This window comes from Pyxicephalus adspersus, chromosome 3, assembly GCF_032062135.1.
Source record: "Pyxicephalus adspersus chromosome 3, UCB_Pads_2.0, whole genome shotgun sequence".
NCBI classification, from domain to species: domain Eukaryota; kingdom Metazoa; phylum Chordata; class Amphibia; order Anura; family Pyxicephalidae; genus Pyxicephalus; species Pyxicephalus adspersus.
This window is the reverse complement of record NC_092860.1, coordinates 77,461,404-77,478,319: the sequence shown is the minus strand read 5'-3', so window position 1 is coordinate 77,478,319 and position 16,916 is coordinate 77,461,404. Positions and strand designations below refer to the sequence as shown.

The window sequence follows — 16,916 nt, the reverse complement described above, 5'->3', positions numbered from 1 at the left end:
ATCACAAATTTCATATATTTGAATTGCACACTTTGGGGTGGCATTGACAATGCACTACACCCAGCTCTAGATGCCAGTTACCAATGCTGTCCACGCTCCGTCTCAGGGCCCACCACCTCCTCCTGCTGCTGCTGCCTGTCAGTACTCTATTCACTTAAATTGTACTTTAAAGAAATTTGCAAAATCGATTCGCCGAAATTTTGCGAACCCACCAGAAGTTCAAGGAAAATTTTGCGAGACTGTCAGAGGCCTTCTCGCTCATCCCTAAACTCCAGTTGTCTGCTCTGCCCACTATTCTTGTATTTGTGCAATTGTATGTAAATATATGGGTAGTTAAAAATGTTACATTGACTTAAGAGTGTTACTTATATAAAAAAAATGGCAAACTCCTTTTTTCAGTCATTTTTAATTACTTTATCTAATGATGTGCAGAAAGTGATTTAACATAAATAGAGCAGAAGCTACTAGGCAGTAGGCAGCCTACCAACTACCAGTTGGCCTCTTCCCTCTTGCTATATCACTGAAATGAATAATTGTATTAATAGAGAAAGGTTTAAAAGGGCGACTGTCATGCATCTGTCAACCACCTTGGTAGATCCATCATGCTTAGACAGTGTTTGCAGTATCTTGCAGTTGGTTGTCACTTCAGACATGACTGAACAAACCCCTGCTGCAGGTAAATGCCTGTCAACCGGTATGGACAAAGTTGTAAGTAGCTGATTACATAGTGCTGAGAAGCAGTAACCACCCATTTCACAGTTATCTGTATGAACGAATAAAATTCTTCGGAGTCCACATTATTCTAATACTTTTTTGTGTTTTATAAACCTTGGCAACACAAAATTATTTTCTACAACAAAGGAATGAAGGCAGCTTGTAAAAGAATTGGTTTAGAATTGAGTACTATGAATCCTCCAGTATCTGTATACTCTTCTTATTATGTATGCCTTTAGCTGTCTACTCAACTGACCCCCCTGCTTAATGTTTTGCCTCTACAAAACTGTTTATTAACCCTGTGTAATAAGAGGGGTTCATGTGGCATCCCAACAGCACTTACACAAATTTTGTGTAGTGTAACTAAATTATAAACCTGAAAACTGATGTATTGTTTACTGTAGTGTATTCTGTATCTCACTGCTGTTGCAATATTTATCGTCTTATGAAAAGATGATCATAACTGTTCACCAGGCTTTGAATTTACTTTCCATTAACAACAGGCTCATTTTTAGTAAGTGAAAACTCATTCAAGTAGATTCATTTTCCATTTTTTCATAGACTTGTGTTATCAAATCTCTTCTTCCATACCTTGTTTACGGCGCATCTAAATCCATGGAGATGTGAGCTGCCAAGAGTATGTCAGTCCTTACTTATTTTCCACAATAATTTTTCAAAACTATTTCTCTCTTAAGCACTGACAAAGGAAAACCCTGCAAAATAAAATGTAATGGTGTTAAAAACCACAAACAATAAAATTGCGCATACAGAGGATTGGTAGAGTACAAGTCTTCTGTACCAAATTTAGCTTGTGTGAATGGTATTCTGGAATAATATATTAACTGTATGAAAAAACCTACCAATCAACCTCTTTAATTTAACAGAACGGAAAGGGAATGATATAAAGTAAGTAAACAGGCATAAACAATGCCAGGAGAGAAACAGTTAAAAAAAAGTCTACATCAAACTTTTCATATCGCTCAGGCATTCATGACATATCTTCTAACAGAGCATAATAGAAAATTACACAACATCAGTGAGCATTAGAGACAATAGTAAAAACATTAAACGTGTCCGCTCTCCCAAGTTTTATCAGTTTCGCCCATCCTGCAGGCCAATCAGGAAATAGCTTCTTAATCATCCTTGGCTATTTAGCTAGCTCAGACACAGCACTCAGTGTTTGTGCAATGTGTCCCCACTAGTGTCACTAGTTACTTTTTTACCCCGTAAAAATGCATATCTGGTGTTTATACATGGAGATCAATGTATTTCTTTGTTTTGTTTATCTCATATGAGAAACACGTTCTCCAGCAAATAATTTCTTCTCAACAACATAAGGAGCTGTGTAAGTTTCATACCTGGTTTTCTCATCACTCTTTCTAATATGAACTGGTTATTCAAGGTAATTTGTCAATAAAAAGTATGACTGCTGCCATTTTGAACACCTTTTTAAAATGCTATTTGTCTCATTATCATGTTAACCCAAACTCTTTTCAGAGCCACAAAATTTCCTGCAAACTTGTTCCTGGTGAATTAATCAAAAATGAAAAGAAAAAGATTTAGAATACCATAACGGATCAGCAACTAGCATTTGGATAGCTATGTAATTTTGTATTTAAGTGTAGCTATCAATGGAACTTATTAGTAACAACCTCTTCATTTTCTTTGAGAACCATTTTTTTGGGTTGTATAGATGCCTAATTCCTCACAGTGCAGTTACTTCATTCTTTCTAACTGCACAGTGTACATTTAAAAAGAATATTGGATTTACAAATTAATAAATATATTTGCCATAAGTACCAAATTTAATGAACACATTGCAATGTTTTTACAAACATACATTTACATTTTATATAGTTAGTTATAAAAAAGTTTATAAAATGGAATTAATGTTCAGTTTTGTCCTAGGGAAAAATTAAAATATATATATGTCTTTATGGACTATATATATAATTGGAAAATATTTAGAAACATTTCCTGAAGATGCCAATGTAGCCTTATACTTTTTAAAAGTAACAAATGCGACATTGGATGCACTTTGGGATAGATCATATGAGCCTTTTTTTCTTTATTCTCTACCTTTTTATGTCTATAAATTTTTTATTTAAAGAATAATAAAAAGAAGGTACAAACCCAATGCAATACAATAGAAGTACATTTAGCACCCAAAGGTATGACGACTGTATCGAATCGAAGGCTTTTTTGATGTCTAAGCTGGAGAAAAATGCAGGGACCCCCTTTGAGCAGGCGTAGTGTGCTAGATAGAGTGCGCAGCGTATATTGTCTCCCGCTTGCCGCTTGGAGATAAAGCCAGTTTAGTCTTGATCTATCACTCTGTCTATTCCCTGGTTGAGCCATGCCGCCAGGACAGATGCCAGGAGCTTGACGTGTATGTTTATAATTGGACCACGAGGTTGGATCAGTATCTGGCTTGGGCAACATACTTATGGCAGCCTCCAATGCGCTAGCACCTATCTCTCCCCCTTTGAGGATGTCATTAAATAATTGCATTAAGTGGGGTACCAGCACCTCTGACAGTGTTGGGGATTCCAAGGAGGAGAGGCAGAAAAAAGAGAAGAAGGGGGCTCTAGGGGCCCTAGATAAGAATTAAGTATAAAACAAACAATAAACAGAATCATACTCAAAACATTTGCATGACTTCACGAAAAGAACATACGGGGGTGAATCAGGAAAAGCCAGATTAACCCCAATAGTACTCCAGGTGTCTTCCCCTTGAATAATAAGAGCGGGGGGGGGACATCTAGAGAGAGGTGGAGTGTACAGTGACTACTGCAAGGGGAAACAAAGCAACCTGGTAGAACTACTGTAACATTACATTTGGGGGAGGGTCCATCTTGTGAGAGAGAGCTGTTCATGAACATGTCAGGCTCACTCACATCATCTGAAGCAGCGGCCGCATGTTCTGAGGGAGAGCTGTTGGCGCCATCTTGCCTGCAGCTCTCATCAGGGCAGCTTTAACTGTCTGCTTGGCTGGCCTCTTCTTGTTGCGGGAGGTCATTGATTTAATCCCCCGCTATGTGTTTTGGAGGTCTGGGAGGCAGGAGGAGGTGGAGAGGGCTGGTAATGCCGGTAATTGTGCCTGTGAAAGCCTTGGATTTGCCCCCAACATATCTTATATATCCCTTGCTGATTTAAGACAATAGTGAATGTTTTATTACAAAGTTGTTACATTATCATTATTATTACTATTCTTAAATGTGCAACTGGTTTCTAACGGGTGTTTTTAAATGCCTAACATTTACCGGTGCACAGACTATGGATATTAGAATATGTTTTCTTTAAACAATCTCTCTAGTTGCTTGTACTGTTAAGTATTTCATTCCTATAGACTTAAAATTCAGGTCTCAGCCAGTTTCTAACAGCTTGGAAACATCTGATGTTTGTTAATATGGGAGGGCTACAAAGCTGAGTGAGGGCTTTTTCTAAAGTACTTTAAATGCTTGTTCAGAATATATAAATATTGCTAAGGTACAAAGTTTAGGAAAAGGTTTAGTAGAAGACACACAAAGCAATGGTCAAGATTGTTCAGTCAACTTAGAAGCAATTAAGGCATTTAGGATGGGCATTTGCCATCCAGTATTTGATTAGTGATGGCTGAATTAGTTACCTGATCCCTTGGTTTTTTTATACTAGTTCCTTTACCTAGTAAAGTAGGTAAATTGGTCTCTTTTACTACCCACAGTCCCTAAAGGGTACTGTTTGCTTCTATTCTGATAGACTTGCTCTTTGCTATATCTGATTGTTTCCAGTTGAACACTATTTTGTGTTGGTAGGTGGCATCAATGCCTGTGGCGAGCACTTGCCTAGACCAAGGCATCAGTGAAATATGGTACAACACTAATTTTGCATATGTTTTTCAACTAAATGAGTAATTTGTATGAATAATGTGGGCTAGTACTAGGTACTCCAAAAACGCTGGTTTTTGCCTTTTTGTTATGTTAGCTTCTCTTCCCCTAGGAGAAGGGACAGGGATATGCTGGTAGTGATTTGTATTTTCAGGAAATGTACATATAGTAAACTGCATTTTTCCTGCATTCAGTAATCATGCAAAGTTGAGTTTACCACTCCTCTTATGGTTTAATTGGCCTTCTGTTTTTATTTGTAGTTGATCGTTTTGATTTGATAACTCCTTTTTAACTAAAATTCAAGAGAATTGGTTCTTATGGCAATATCTGTTTTCTGGGTATGTGATTTTGTGCAAAATGCAAAGTAGGTATTGAGTATATAGTGTTCAGTTAGTAAAACGATAACATAAATTATCACTAATTATCTCTAATTTGTATTGATTGTACTGTGCTGACTTGAATGTCAGTAGCATTATAGCAGGCCTAAACCCAGTTATTGACACAGTTTATATGATAAAGGTATAAAAGTAAAAAATAGGTATATACTATAAAATTACTTTTCAGTCATACAGGTATTTATATGCTCCATGGTATTTTCTAGAACAGAACTGGATAAGCATCTATGGCTTTATCATTGCGATCTTCCATTAGCTAATTTCCAAAGCCAGATGTCCTGCACCGATGGCTATATATCAAGTCTTGAAAATAGCTCTTTTCCTTTAATTTAAGGAATGTAGCATGAAAACTCCAGCATGACATAATTGTGATCCAAGCAGGCTTTAGTGGTCATTTGTGGAGCCTGTGTAAAGAAAACAGGACACCACCATCCTAATACCAACCCTCATGATCAGCACAATGCGCACAATGTGGAAGCATTGAGTGATTTTATTGAATAAAAGTCAGGTACTCTTGTAGCTGTCAAGTATAGTGTTTTAAAGGCTATTCATGGATATGACCTTTAACAGCTTAATTTTTTTAACCAAACTGTTTTCTAAAACTGTCTTTATATATACTCTAACCCAAGGGCAGCATGGTGGCTCAGAGGTAAATGCTCTGGACTTTGCAACACTAGGTCCCAGGTTCAAATCTCGGCTAGGACACTATCTGCATGGAGTTTGCAGGTTCTCCCCCCGTGTTTGTGTGGGTTACCTCTGGGTACTCTGATTTCCTCCCACATACCTAAAACATGCAGTTAATTTATTTGGCTACCCCCAAAATTGTCCTTAAACTGGATTAAAGACGTATGAATATGGTAGAGACATTAGATTGTGAGCTCTTTGAGGGACAGCTAGTGACATGACTATGGACTTTGTACAACGCTGCATAATATGATGGCGCTATATAAATACTTTGTATTAATAATGACATAGGTTCCTACATCTAGTTCTTCCCCCATGTGTTGTGTCAACATAATAGGAATAATAAGACTGCCTAAAATCTCTGCCTCTGGAATGTTTCTAAATAAATGATCTTTTCTAAACATTATCAGTTAAATAAACTCTCTGTCCAAAGCACATGTATTGCACATCTAAAACCTTAATTGTCATTCTTAGCTAATGAAGCTAGTGACACTTCTTCCAAAAAGACACTGGGAACAATAAAAATGAATGGTTTTGTTGATTATAGAGGGGTAGAACCTTGATCGAATTTGTATTGTTTTTTGTATCCCCCTCACATTCAAGGTTATAATTGTCATATGCAAAGTAAAAGGGCTGAATATCAAAGGAAAGAAGTGCTGGTTCCTGGAGGAGTTCGGGATAAGTAAAAGTGCCAATAAGAAGCATTCAACCATTTCAGTATAGGGAGAGCCCTTTATGTTTATTTTGCCTAAACTTCAGCTTTCCACATTGCACAACAATTGTACGATTTTTGTGTAAGTTATTTTCCTAGCTTCTAGCTGTCATAGGAACAGCACAGGGTGAATAAAAGATAAGAAAAAGAACATCTGAAACATTTGTGCTCAGCGTGACCGTGAGTGCTATTTGAAAACACTGAGCTCGCATTCAAAAATAGATGCGAATGTTTACCATACAGAAGAAGCTGTTTATACATACAGTTCATTATTTCAAAAACCTCTTTAAAAAAAACATTTAACATATCTAGACAAAACCGTAAATAAGAACCAGAATTGAGGATAGATCTTATGCTAGGCATATAGTATGCAATTATGAAAGTGTTATTTTTCACCAATATTATAACTGATATTAATTGACCCTTGCAAATTGAATACTAGTATTTAATGCACCATTGGATGAAATAAAAAAATAGATTTGATGTTTTGGTTCAGTTATTCAAAAATATTGCATAGTGTATGGTTAGCTGTACCATGACTTTAATAAGCAACACCATTCAGCAAAAAACAGCTGCCTTGGAAGGAGACATTATTTTACAGGACTGTCCACTCAATACCCAATGGGCCCACTTAACAATTGCTGATGGGATGACTGTACTGAAATGAGTCTGTTGGGATCCTTCACCAATGTGCATTACTCTAACATTCATCAGAATCTGCCCAGTCTCCTAGCTATTGCAGAGTCTGACCAAACTCTCACCTGGTACTTTTTAAAGCTTCTTTGCCAGATCCCTTTCTGCAGTACAGGGAACTTCAACGCTTAGCCCGTGGTGAAATAAAGGAATATCCAGACTGTTTTGCAGCAATACAAAATAACTTTTACTGAAGCATAAAGCAATATTAAGAAATACAGGCTATCCAGCACTGACAGTTAGGTTGAAAACATTAAATTTTTCATCTCTGAGAATCAAGTCAGGCACAAGACTTGAACCCATTATCAACTAACAATCTCAGGGTACTACATTTTCTCAGGGCAGAGGTTTGCCATAACCCTCCTTCCCCCCTCTCGGCTTCAGAGATAATGGATCTCAACATCTGGGGGAGTACAACAGCTTGCAACACTTCCTCAGGAAGAGGGAAAGCATAATAACACTCCATTTTGCCAAGTTTCAGGATGTAACCATGAGCTACACAATAAAAGTTCTTCCTTTCATTTCATTGGCTGATTTTTCAGTGTGATATCATTCCCTGGTGGAAAAGCTTCCAGATCCATGTTTTCTCCCGGGGAATGTTTCAGTGGAATGTCAGATTCACTGCTCTATAAATTAGCCCCTATGTGTATTACCTCAATTTTGAAAGGCTTACCGAAGCTAGATTGGGCATATTTAATGAGGTTGTTGTATGTAGTATAATGGAATTAGTTTTTGGTCATTCAGTAAATGTCATATTCACTGCTTTATAATATAATAGACCAAATAATATTTGAAAACAATTATCCCCAAATGTGTTCACATGCCAGCCTATTCTAAAAATAAACCAGCACTGTTCTATGGGTAGCATTATAATCAACATTTCTAACGATTAGATCATGCATACCAATCATATTCTTAGAAATTTCCAGTATTTGTAATGTTTTAATACTTATAGCTACAGTCAAGCTGCCTTTTTATAGTTATTTTTAGTAGTTGAGAACTAAAACTAAATAACTTGTGGTATATAACTTGTATATGAAGAACAAGTACATAATAAAGATTTGATGTCAGCCTAACTGTGTTCAATTACATGTCATCGAAAAAAAACAAGTAATGTAGGCAGAGGCAGCCCATCAAGTAGCATTTCCAAAGTAGGGGATTAGTGGCACTCTGCAAGTTTATTAATAAAAGTTTCCTTATCCATTTTGCACCCAGAAATGGACAGTTTCACAGCATGCTCTGACTAGTAGATATATTGATCAGCCGAATATATTGGTATTTCTAGGTGAAAATTAGTTTTTAGCTTTATTTACCTTTGCAAAGGGGCCCTACCGAGCCACGGACACCTTGCCAGCATTCCATTATCTTCTTTGTAGAAGTTGGCAACAAAAATTGGTTCTCACAGGTATGGTACAGCATTCGGCTTTTGTCATAGTGTGACAGTGAAATGGTGTAAAATAGTGTTTCTAAACCCTTTTAACATGGGGGAACCCCGTGAAAAACTTTCAGGTCTTCAGGGAACCCCTACTATAATTACTATATCCACAGCTCACAGTATATTGGTGTGGTGGTCATTAGGAAGCTTTTATCTGTTAAACTGAGCTCAAAGTCACAAACTTCTCATTGCTTGAGGAATCCCTAGCAACTTCTGGAATAACCCTAGGGTTTCACAGAACCTTGGTTGAGAAACACTGATTTAAAAGTTAATTGCTAGGCTTGATCATGGCCACATAATGGCATCCAACAATAGCTTACACTGGAAATTAGAGTGCCAGTTGTAATGGAGAAAGTGGGAGTTATGTGCTGGCAAGGTATGTATCAGCCCAGAATGGGCAATTATTATAGTATCTAATAGTATTTAATACCAGTTTTTTTTTTTTTTTTTTTTTATAGATTTGTTAGACTAGTCAAAAAATAACACTCAGTACGTCAGTATTCTGATTCACAATGTAGAGTTTCCTGGCCAATTATATTTTTACAGAAGCTTGAAACATAATTGAATTTGTAAAACATAATAACATGCCTATCTGCATAATTATTTCAGTTATAATTATAATATTACTGTTTTATTGATATGAGATTACAAGGCTGTAATAATACAGTTTAAACTTTTATTAGAAATCATTCAGAACTCATACAACTGCAGTAAATACACATCTGTTGTTTTTATCTAGTTTAAAATCCACTTTCACTGGAATGCCAAGTAAAATAAAAAGCCTTCTTCGACTCCACATGACTAAGATTTAACAAATCTACACAAATAAAGCAGATTAATTTCCCTAGGCTGGGTTAGTATTGCAATCCGTTATGGTGACAATATGTGTGTTAGCATGCTACAGAGACACTCATTTAAAATAGGAATGCAATAAAATAAGGCAGTTCACCTCCAAAGAAAGTGTGCACACCACAATGCATGGTAATGCGCATTAGCACACTCAAAAACACACCAGAAAAGTGTGAATTTTCATATAGTCATATTTATTCATCTTTAACAAAACACATTTTTGTCCCTCATTTATAGTAAACAAGAAATACATGAATGACAAGCAAATAATATAGGGGAGAAAAGAGAATCTTATACACTCAAGCATAAACACTCAAAAGTATCATGAAAATGATTCCCAGTTTATACTCAGGTGACACCTAGTGGCATGTCCTGGAACTGCATTTGTTTTTGGTTTGGCAGATCAGTTGTCCAGCCACATCTACTGGTGGGGAAAAAAGATCAGGATCAAATGACCCATTACAACCAATTCAAAGTACAAAATGTTTTAGTCTGTATATTATTTTTTCCTTTTTTTTACTACATTTTTTCTTTCATAAAAATGTTTTAAAAATAACGTTGTGAAAATAAAATTTGTGCCCTGGGTTTATCCTAAAGTCATGGTAAAAAAATATGTACCTTTGTTTATATTCAGACCAATTTGTATTTGAGTATATATGATATGTAGTTTCGCTATGGAAATCTTTTAAAAGGCTAGAAAATGTTGCTGTTTACGTTTTTGAGGAAAAGCAGTGAGTTTATGAAGAAAAACAACAATATTTTAGTTATGAGAAGGAACTGTAACTAGGGAAGGCTTTGCAGATTTGTAGCAAAAAACATAGTTCACCATCAGTGATCAGAGAATTAGCTCAGGAAAAAAAAATCCTGTTTGGAATTCAAAGAAACAGATTCCCATTGAAGTCTAGTTAGCAAATTATTGTCAAAAAAGACATGTGTACTGTAATAAGATACATATAACATTGCAAAAAAACTCAATGCAGAAAATAGAGGGCCTTTTCATGTGGCTTCAAGGGCAATATTGATTATGAAAATTATTATAATAATGTGCTTCCTGGGGCCTTAGAGATGGTCTCAGCAACAGCATACACTGAGTGTGCATATTTTGCTGAGGAATCCACAATTGCCTTCATCAACTGTTTTAAATACACTCTTTTAGTCTCTTAGAAGACTAAAGGGCACTATTCCTGATATGTAAAATTTGTAATATTGTCTAATCTAAATCTACCATGCAAGACAGAGTTGCTTTTGCCATGTGTGGCCAAGTTGATATATGTGTGAAGACACAAGCATCTAGTTAGGGAATTATTTGTTAAAGTATTTTGTTTATATACTGTATTCTTCATATTTGTCAGTTGTTTCTGTAAATATTGGAAAAGGGAGGGGTACAATAATTGCTACAGTGACACACTTCTGTTTATCCCACAGGAAACAGAGCAAGATACACAAACATGCTTCCAATTACTGTTATGGATGGTGCCTACTCCACTGTTGTGTTTTGACATAATGAGGACATAGACACTTATGAGGACACTTTCTATGAAGTAGTTGTTCAGTTTTTCAGGTGTCCACATTAATTGGAAATTCAACCCATTCTACTGTACTACTTTGTTTTCAAAAGTTAAATTTGTTTTTATTGTATCCTTTGTAAAATATAGAATACAGCTTTCATTTGCTTTGTTTCTTTAGGGCAAAGTAACAGACTTCCAGATTCCTAGCAGTGAGTACTTTTCTTTTCTTTGCTGCCCCACTACTCCAGTAGCTGAAAGAAACACCTGGGCATAGAGGAGCATGTGATTTATTCCATTCCTATTTCATGTACAATGCTGTGTAATATGTTGGTGCTATATAAGTACTGCTTATCAATAATAATGTGGCAGCACTGCGCCTCTCTAACATACGCAGAGTCCACAACCCTGTGTGAGCTATGATCCCATCAACTGGTACATTATAAAAAGGAGGATTTTCCTACAAACACCAAAACAGGCATACCTAAACGCGACGCACTTACATAAATTTGGTCCAATCACCAATGTCCTAATCATTATTGACGTAAAATATCTAATATCCTAAAAACATTCCACCAATGTCAACAAGTTTTTGCCCTTATAAATCAACAGATTATTAATAAAATGACACTATAATGCAATATATTCTTGCAAATGTCCTTAAATGCCATGAATGCATAACTCATCCTGATTGTTTTTTTTTAAATTCCACATGAATAAAGACTACAATAACAATAATATCCCCCCAATGAGCTTATGCAGTAAATGCAGTAAATCTGTCTTGAAGTTAACTAATCAAGGCATTTTTGTGAAACAACCTGACATGCCTCATCTGTTACATTTGTACTGCTGTTTTTTTGAGTAAATGGTGTAATGTGTATTTCAGTTGTAGTTTCTACATTTTTTTTTTAATACGGTAAATCTTTTTAATAATTAAACACCCCCAGAACATCCTGGACCTGGAAAACGCAATTTATCTTGATGCATTTGGATTTATTAGAATACATTTTTACTAAAACAAAACCTTTTTTTCAATGTAATTAAAAAAAAAAAATCAAAAGACTTGAGTTGCATTATATCCTTTCATTCATGGTTTATCAAGGGAGCCCTTATGCATGTGCTTAAAAATCAGGTGCATACATTATAGATAGCATAGTTTGTTTGTTTGTTTGTTTGTTTTTTGTTAGAATTTTTTTGTGCTGGTATTAGTTATTGGTTTATTGGCTGCTGTTTGCTTACCTTTCATATCCATTTTTAAATTGGCCAATAAACATGTATTGCTCCCCAGAAATAAAATTTAGATGAAGTTAACATTTAAGTAGTGCTCATACCATGTATGTAAATGTCCCTATAGCTTTTGTGATAGTTAACATTGCAGGACAAAGTAACAGGATGACTTTTGTTGCCTCACCTCATCCTTCCTGCTCCCTATAGTTAACGAATACTGGAACAAAAAAGTCATTTTCATGAGAAAGTAAACTTTTATATGAGCACTTAGTCGTTCTTGTTGAACCAAAAAGAGGGAAATGCATGCTTCCTAATACATTGAAGTACAAGTGTTTAATTGTACTCTGGTTGAAGAAGAAGCAACTGATACTGAGCGAGATTAGGGTCCTTTGAAACCCAAAGCATTTTTATCTGTAGACTGAATAATTCCTGGTAGTGCTGAATGTTAGGCTGCATACACATGTGCAATTATACTTGTTGGAAAGGATCTTTCATGGTCTTTTCCAACGACTAAGCACTGCACGATGCATGAACGAATGCTGTATATAAAGCACTGTTCTGATCCATGAAAAGGAGAGGGGGAGAAAGACAGAGCAGCACCCTGCTGTGTGCTCTCCCCCTTCCCTTGCATTAGGATCGTTCATTGTCCATCGTCCCTGGATCTGCCAGGATGGTCGTTTGGATGATTGACGACAGGCGCTGTACACATACCAGATTCTCGCCCGGTATCGACTCTGAGCCGATTATCGGGCAGCAACCATTGGACGTAGCTTTAGATTGTCACCTCTTTCTTCCTTCACTTTCCTAATGGGTATGGAGGCCATCTTAATATAAAGTTGTTGCATGGGGTGGGCAGACCTTTCAATGTTAACATGAATTTACAAATCTTGTACAAAATAGGGGTCCTTAAGTACACTTGATTATGGCTGAAGACACTTCTAAGTTTGTATTTACTTGAAAACTTAGTTTTAATGGCATGTACCTTATTTTTCTAAATCTATACAAACCATCATATAAAATGTGTATCTCAAGTTTCTCTTTAGACTTTTTGCAGTTGATGTAAAGTATAAGAAGAGTTTTTTCAGCTGGCTCACGTCATCTTTATATCTGATCATATATAGCTAAGGGTGTATTATGAGAAGTTTGTGTACATTAAATGTATGACAAATGTCAGTATAGAGAAATCTCAGATTGGGGTAAACTAAAGACACAATTGTCCCAGTCTATGCTGGACATTAGAAGTTCACTGATTGATTTCACTTCTTGCCAGGACCTGCTCTATAATTGTTAAAGATGAACTCCATAAATAATATATCTACAGGTGAAAATTTTATTTGCCAAAACAATGGATCATCAACTTTTATGGTCCTGTTGGACAGCATGAACAGGTCCTGGACTTCCCCATAGACTGCATAGCATGGAAGCAAAACAGCCTGGTCCTGAACCAGCCCCAGTCTGATTGTGAAAGGGAAGAGTGCAGCTCTGAGACTAGTATGGTCTCACCAATATTCTCCTCCTTGTTTGTCCAGTCTGGGAAACTAATATTCAGACATATTTAGGTACTTACACTGGTTGTAGGTAAAACTCAAGTTGATTATTTTTTAATGAAAACAGAATTATGTTTTGTATGTCTTGCATGGAGCTTATCTTTTAAACAAACATTGCATACATTTCTATTTAAAGTGCAGTAATTTTACTATTTCTTTATTGCAGATATGGATTCCAAACAATGTAGTCTTTGGATGTTTTTACCTCTTGTTATGTCTCTGTTCACCACAGTCGGCTTATGGATAGTGTAAGTGTAACAAATTTTTATTACTCTTTATTGTTATTATTCATAAAATGCTAATAATTACAACATGCAGTAATCAATTCATTTTAAACACAATAAAGGGATTTCCCAGTAGTATTCAAGGTCAGTCTTTTGGCTCTCCTATTGCGTGAGAATAAAATAAAAATAGGTGCTCTGTAGCAGCAGGAGTACTGGCTGAGCTGTCATATAATTTGTTAGAGCAAAGCACAAATTGGGCTGCACACCACAGACCGCTAAGAAAATAACATCATTTATATTAACTAAAGAAACAACAAATACGAACATAGCTTTCTGTACAAAAAATGAACCGGTTGCTTAAAAACTCACGTTAACTTCTTTAAAGCAGAAAGTCAGCTTTTTGACCAAGCCGGGTTTTTGAACCATTCCTCCCACTGCTTCTTTCCCCTCAGCCAACTGTCCCTCCTTTTCATCAGTATCTCCTGAGTTTACAAGTCTTCAACATATGTCAATTGCTGAATTCAGTATAGGGTGAGCAGCAACCACCTAGCAGCAGCAAATTGGGGCAGCCTGCCAAATCATTACTGAGAAATACTGACATGTGGAATTCTTGCAAAAAGTTTCTGACAGTGCAGGTGAAAACTTTCTACTTTGTGGTAACTTTTATTTTTTTTTTACCAATTTACCCTTTTGATTTGCCACACAATTAAAAAACTTTACCCTTTACGCCTAATGACTTCTCTACATATTCCTCAAGTCCAGAAATATGTTAACAAAATAAATGAATAAAAACAGGAGAGAGAGGTCTTAGCATAGACCTCCAGTTATCGATAAGGCTGGTGCAATGGAGACAGCTTGGCTGTCTGTGGTAATCTGGTAAACAGCATGGTTAAAATGATTCCTTTAGCTATCCTTGCATGAGGAATCTGTCTTAGGGAAAAAAATTTAAATCTGTTAAGCAAGCCCAAAGTCCCTTGCAATAAAGCACAGTGAAGAATGGTGACGTTTTCCCCCAAATCACAATCCTTCTCAAGAAAATAAATTTCACGTCTAAGCTTGTTTGAGTTCATTTAATTTTAAAGGTAGAGATGTGTTTGCCATGCAAAAAATAACTGCATTAACAAATGTTTTACAATCTTACAGCATGGTTGTCTTGCACTCCAAATCCTCCATTTTCTTTGGAAGGGGAAAATCATATAATTTACAAATGTCCTGCCAGACAACTCCACCATCTAAGTTATTTTTTTTACAGCGCTGGACAATTTTGAAATCCTCTGTTTTTAAAATATTTTATTTTATCATCTCCAGTTTAAAAGGGGGATCTGGTTTTGGAGATCATTGCAACAGGCACTTTTTTATGACTTCTCCATCAGGTTGATGTGATTTTAGACCTTTGTTTACCATATATTTAAAATTACTTGCATTAGTCGCATTAGTTGAACAGAAGCCATCTTTAGGAACTCGCTCAAAAAGCTTTTCCTAATACTGCCATTTTTCTGTTAGGATATAGCCACATTGACTCCTACAACCTCCTCGTCCTCCTAAAGATTTAATGTAATCAATCTTGATTTTCTCCTGTTAGTCTCCATAAAGCATCACTTGACAGCTAGTACTCCCCAAATATCATTTTACCTGGTATTTTGTTTTTCCTGAAGTTTAGGCACTCAGAATCTGAATGTATCAGAAGTTTAACTGACATTTTATTGGCTTTGCTGTAGCTTCCAGATCAGCTATGATTAACATTCACACTAAGCCAGTCTGTAAATCACCCTTAAGGGGAGAACCTGAACATATTGCCGTTTTGGGTAGACTTAGATTTATTGTAGAATAACAATGACCTATGCCATTTTCTGCTAACATCCGTGGTCCATCCAAGGTTTGAACGTTTAATCTATGACCTCTGCTGCTAAGGATACTTCAGTATATGGTGCTCTGAAATCTTGCTTCTATCAAAAAAAAGTCAAATAGGAGTTATTCTGGGTATCCTTAAAGCTGCAAGATGGTTTTCTGGCAAAACCTTTGTCAACATTGGCACCACTCAAGGATGGAAACCATTGCTTTATTTATTTATTTTTTTTTATTCCTAACGTTATTTTCTTGTTATTGTGCACCTTCATGTTTAGACATTGCTCCTTAAAAGTGTATGAAATCTTGTTACAAGTCTCTTTGACTCAGATAGAATCCAAGTGATCTTTCTTTGTCCCTACAAAGACAAGTTTTGCCTCACCTCTTAGATTGTAAGCTCTTTTTGACAATGGCCTCTCCTTCTCCTGTGTCATTGTTTGTATCTGTCTGTCATTTGCAACCCCTATTTAATGCACAATGCTGCCTAATATGTTGGCGCTTTAAAAATATAGTTTAATAATAATTGAATATTCCTTTTTTTTCTTGCATGTTTATTACATACTATACTTCACAGTGATTTATACTACTGTAATATTATTATCTTGTTCTTTAAAAATATATTCTTTATTTTAGGATACAGGATAAGCTACCTGCTTCCTGAACAAAACTAGCTATTGCTAGGTGTCCGCTCTGTTCTAAGAACAAACATTGTTTGCAGATCATGGTTTCCTGCAAACTCTGCTTCCTTTACTTTCTCCCACTTGTTTTTTAGATACTATTTTTCATCATTAGCCTTCCTGTCCAGTCAAAGATGCTGATACTGCTGCGCTGTGGGGATTCTTGCCATTAAAAACAAAATATAGAAGAATTCAGCATGTTTGTCTTGATTCAGTCCATTATGCTTTTCTTCATTTAAAATAAAACTAAATTCTTACAAAAGGATACTTAAGGGTTTTTACAAATAATACCAAAATTTGGGCTTTTAAATTTGTAAAAAGTTGTGACTGTTGAGTGAATGGGGCAAAACTGAAAAATGTTTTTAAGGTATATTCTCTTGGGATTAAATGTTCTTTAGATAATTTCTCTTCTGAGTGAATGTTCTTGGCCTATTTACTCTTAGAATTGGAGTGATCTTTGAATATTTTTGTTTCTGAGTGAATTTACAGCATAAATTGCATTAGGCTATTTGATATTATTTGATATTAGAATTGAATGTTCCT

The 16,916-nt window shown here is 35.9% G+C and overlaps 1 protein-coding gene across 2 annotated transcripts in view; it reads left to right on the top strand.

Moving 5' to 3' along the window:
- TMEM150C (transmembrane protein 150C) overlaps positions 1 to 16,916 on the top strand; it is a 107,863-nt gene that overhangs the window by 76,154 nt on the left and 14,793 nt on the right. The window contains exons 3-4 of one of the 2 annotated variants that reach the window (XM_072405316.1): positions 11,035 to 11,065; positions 13,794 to 13,875. In XM_072405316.1, coding sequence (XP_072261417.1) covers positions 13,796 to 13,875 — 80 coding nt within the window. In that variant the 5' untranslated portion in view covers positions 11,035 to 11,065; positions 13,794 to 13,795. The remainder of the gene's footprint in view (positions 1 to 11,034; positions 11,066 to 13,793; positions 13,876 to 16,916) is intronic. The other variant, XM_072405315.1, reaches the window with a different exon arrangement.